General features: G+C 42.8%; 1 protein-coding gene across 1 annotated transcript; it reads left to right on the top strand.

Annotated features, from left to right (window-relative positions):
• Positions 1–984: 984 nt before the first annotated feature.
• LOC137536642 (uncharacterized) lies at positions 985–3,857 on the top strand. Its single transcript, XM_068258891.1, has 2 exons — positions 985–1,448; positions 1,804–3,857. Exons 1-2 carry the CDS (start codon positions 995–997, stop codon positions 3,855–3,857), a joined length of 2,508 nt encoding a protein of 835 aa, XP_068114992.1. The 5' UTR covers positions 985–994.
• Positions 3,858–4,163: the final 306 nt, after the last annotated feature.

The following is a 4,163-nucleotide window of genomic DNA, read 5'->3' as shown; positions in this document are numbered from 1 at the left end:
GGAAGAGGTCTCAAATGTGGACAGATCAAAATTTGCTTTTTCAACCGATTTAATGAAGGATTTATTAAGCGCTATGTATGATACAATGGGTATCAAGACAGAAAGAAAATCTTTGACACCTTTGGATGAGATGTACAGGACTTTGGCGGACCCCCAGCCTCAGTTTATCCCAGTCCATTCCACCCTTAAGGGTATGATTAAGAAGGAATGGGATAACCCTGAGAAGAGAGCTTTTTGGCCGAGATCCTTGTCTAATCGTTATCCTTTTTCTCCGGAAGATCAGGAGTTTTGGGGTACTCCGCCTAGGTTAGACCCGTCTTTTTCTAGGGTGTCAAAGAAAACAGATCTGTTATTTGAAGACTTTGGTTGTCTGAAGGACCCAATCGACAAAAAAATGGACAATCTCCTGCGGAGAGCATGGGAATCCTCTTCCTTAACATTCAAGCCTGCAGTAGCGTCCACGGCAGTGAGTCGATCATTAAAAACATGGTTATTAGAAATGCAGGATAAGATTGCTTCTGGGGTCCCGCGAGAAGAAATTCTTAATGATTTTCCGAAAGTTTTAAATGCCTCTAATTATATGGTAGATGCATCAGACGACACTGTTAAACTTACAGCCAGAACTACTGCTTTAGTTAACTCAGCCAGAAGAGGTATATGGGTTAAAACCTGGAATGGGGATAATTCCTCAAAATCTAAGTTATGTGGTATACCATGTGAAGGCAGGCTGCTTTTTGGATCCAATTTAGATGATACTTTAGATAGGTCATCAGATAAAAAGAAAAACTTTCCAGAAAAGAAAAGACCTTTCCAGTATAAGCGGCCATTTCGTCCCCCCATCAGGTCTGACCAAAACCCCAAGTCCTCCAAGGGTAAACGTTGGGTCCCATACAGATCACAGAAACCGAAACCCAATTTCAATCCTGCCAGGAGGCAGGATAAGCAATGACGCCAGGATTCCAGTGGGGGGGAGAATTGCAAACTTTTTAGAAGTATGGCAGCCTCAGTTCACAAGTCAGTGGTTACTAAGGATTGTATCAGAAGGGTACCGGATAGAGTTCAATCATCATCCTCCTCTGAGGTTTTGCATTACTCCCCAACCACAAGATCAAAGAAAGTGTCGTGCACTACAAAGCGAGGTCCTATCTCTATTAGAAAAGGGGGTGATAAGATATGTACCGAGTTGTCAGAAACAGGAGGGGTTCTATTCGCCAGTATTTCTCGTAAAAAAACCACAGGGATCTTACCGATTCATCTTAAACCTAAAGAAATTAAATCTAGATGTAAAATACAGAAGATTCAGGATGGACAATATAAAATCTGTGATTCATCTCTTGCAGAAAGACGATTTTCTTGTTTCTCTAGATCTCAAGGATGCATATCTTCACCTACCTATTCATCCGTCATCACAACAGTATCTAAGATTTGCAGTCCACATGGGGGAAGAGGTAAGACATTTTCAATTTATTGCTCTTCCTTTTGGACTTTCTTCTGCCCCTTGGCTGTTTACCAAAGTCATGTCTGAGGTTCTAGCAGAGCTTAGGCTGATGGGAGTTAATATCCTTGGATATTTAGATGATTTTTTAATTTGGGGACCTACAGCGGAAAGGGTAAGATTGCAGATGCAGTCAACATTAGATTATCTGCAGCATTTAGGTTGGCTTATCAATTGGGAGAAGTCTTCACTAGTTCCTTCCCAGGTTCTTGAGTTTATCGGATTTAGCATTGATACTAGGAATGAAAGAATCTTCTTGCCTGATAGAAAGATTACTGCAATTCTAAATGCTATTTTTTTCCTTTCAGAATGCAAGGACAGTATCACTGAGGAAAGCAATGGCAGTCCTGGGGCTCCTAACAGCCTCGTTTCCCGCAGTTCAGTGGGGGCAGTTCCACACAAGGATTCTGCAGTTATGGATCCTCAGATCATGGAACAGAAGCCTCACGGTATTAGACAAGAAGATCCCTATCCCTCACAGCATAAAAGTGTCCCTACTTTGGTGGCAAAACCAAGGTCATCTTTCATCAGGCCGTGTATGGAGTTATCCAGAGCAGAGGATAATTACAACAGATGCCAGTTTATGGGGTTGGGGAGCACATTTGGATGCTCTTCTGGCTCAGGGACAATGGTCAGTACAGATCAGCTCAAGATCATCCAACAGCAGGGAACTAGAAGCTGTATGGAGGGCACTGCTACACTTCAAGGATCAGATCAAGGGAACGCATGTGACGATAAGGACCGACAACAAGTCTGTGGTAGCATTCCTAAACAGACAAGGAGGCACGAAGAGCCAGATGTTATGGAAACAAACATCAAAAATTTTGTTCTGGTCAGAAAACAATATCATGTCATTACAAGCACGTCATCTAAAGGGGACATCAAACCAGTTGGCAGATTATCTAAGCAGGGAGAAGCTGGACCAGAACGAATGGTCACTCAATCCGAAGGTGTTTCAAACGATAACGTCACAGTGGGGATATCCAGAACTGGATCTATTCGCCAGGAAAAGGAACTCAAAATGCCGGAAGTTTTGTGCCCTGTTTCAGGAGGACTTACCTTGGGCAATGGATGCGTTCACAATCAGTTGGGGAGGCAGGATGATGTATGCCTTTCCGCCAATTCCATTACTTTCCAGAGTATTGAAGAAGATCATTCAGGACAGAGCGAGAATCATATTGATTGCTCCAATGTGGCCCAAACGTCCATGGTTCACATTACTACAGTCTCTAGCGATATCAGAACCAATAATCCTCCCACTGACTCAGGACTTGTTATCCCAGGGGCCAGTATTACATCCAGATCCGAGTCTACTTCACCTATCAGCTTGGAACCTGAATGGGAAATACTGAAGTCTAAGGGTTTCTCAGATGATCTGTCAGAAACACTACTCAATAGTAGAAAGAAGGTAACTCGATTAATTTACCGGAAGGCTTGGAGAGTTTTTAATCACTGGTGTATAGATAGATCCTGCAACAATAGATCGCTTAGATCAGTTTTGGAATTCTTACAGTGTGGCTATAAGAAGGGTCTTAGTATTAGTACTTTGAAAGTTCAGGTGTCAGCCTTGAGTGTGTTCCTAGAAAGGAAATTAGCACAGGAGGATTATATAATCCGTTTCTTTCAGGCTTTAAGAAGACTAAAACCATCTATACGGTCAAGAGTTCCTTCTTGGGATCTTAATACAGTGTTACAGGGTCTATGTGAGTCTCCGTTTGAACCCTTATCTCAAGTTTCGGACAAATTCCTGACATTGAAAACCATATTCCTTCTAGCAATTACTACAGCAAGAAGAATAGGTGAGCTACAAGCACTATCGATTCAGGAGCCGTACTGTGTTGTTTCAGAGGATAGAATAACATTGCGTCCGGACGCAACATTTCTTCCGAAGGTGGTTTCTTCTTTCCACAGGAACCAAGAAATTTATATCCCGTCATTTTGTGAGAATCCGGCAAATGATAAGGAAGAGAGACTACATTTGTTGGACGTGAGGAGGTGTCTGTTACAGTATTTAGAAAGATCTAATGCCTGGAGAAAATCAGATGAAATTTTTGTCCTGTTTGCAGGAAAAACAAGAGGGAACAGAGCTTCTAAGACAACCTTAGCACGCTGGATCAAACAGACAATTGTATCAGCATACCAGATACGGGGAAAGACGTTAACCTCTTCGGTCAGGGCTCATTCTACAAGAGGCATTTCTACGTCATGGGCAGAGAGGGCAGGGGCCTCCATTGAGCAGATATGCAGGGCTGCAACATGGTCAAGTCATAACACTTTTGTGAAGCATTATCGACTTAATGTATCGGCAGCTACAGATTTATCCTTTGGAAGAAAGGTTCTGCAAGCAGTGGTCCCGCCCTAAGCCTGATCTTTAGTATATCGTCTCATCCAGGGGTGCTGTCCGAGTGACGATCCGGGAAAGACAACTTTACTTACGGTAACGTCTTTTCCGGTAGTCAGGAGGACAGCACCCCTACAACCCGCCCTTATTGGGTGGAATATCAGAGGTTTGTATAAGCATTATTAAGTGTCCGTATTATCTTTTATATTAACTGAAGTATAGTGGCAAGTAAGTAGCTTATATACCTGGCTGCCTATTGCTTATGCAAATTGTTTCTTTTGCAGTTCCTGTCCACGGTGGGGAGGGAGACAAGTCTCATCCAGGGGT

Source organism: Hyperolius riggenbachi, chromosome 10, assembly GCF_040937935.1.
Source record: "Hyperolius riggenbachi isolate aHypRig1 chromosome 10, aHypRig1.pri, whole genome shotgun sequence".
Taxonomy (NCBI): Eukaryota; Metazoa; Chordata; class Amphibia; order Anura; family Hyperoliidae; genus Hyperolius; species Hyperolius riggenbachi.
Note: the sequence above shows the minus strand (reverse complement) of the source record. Positions and strands in the feature narration are given on the sequence as shown.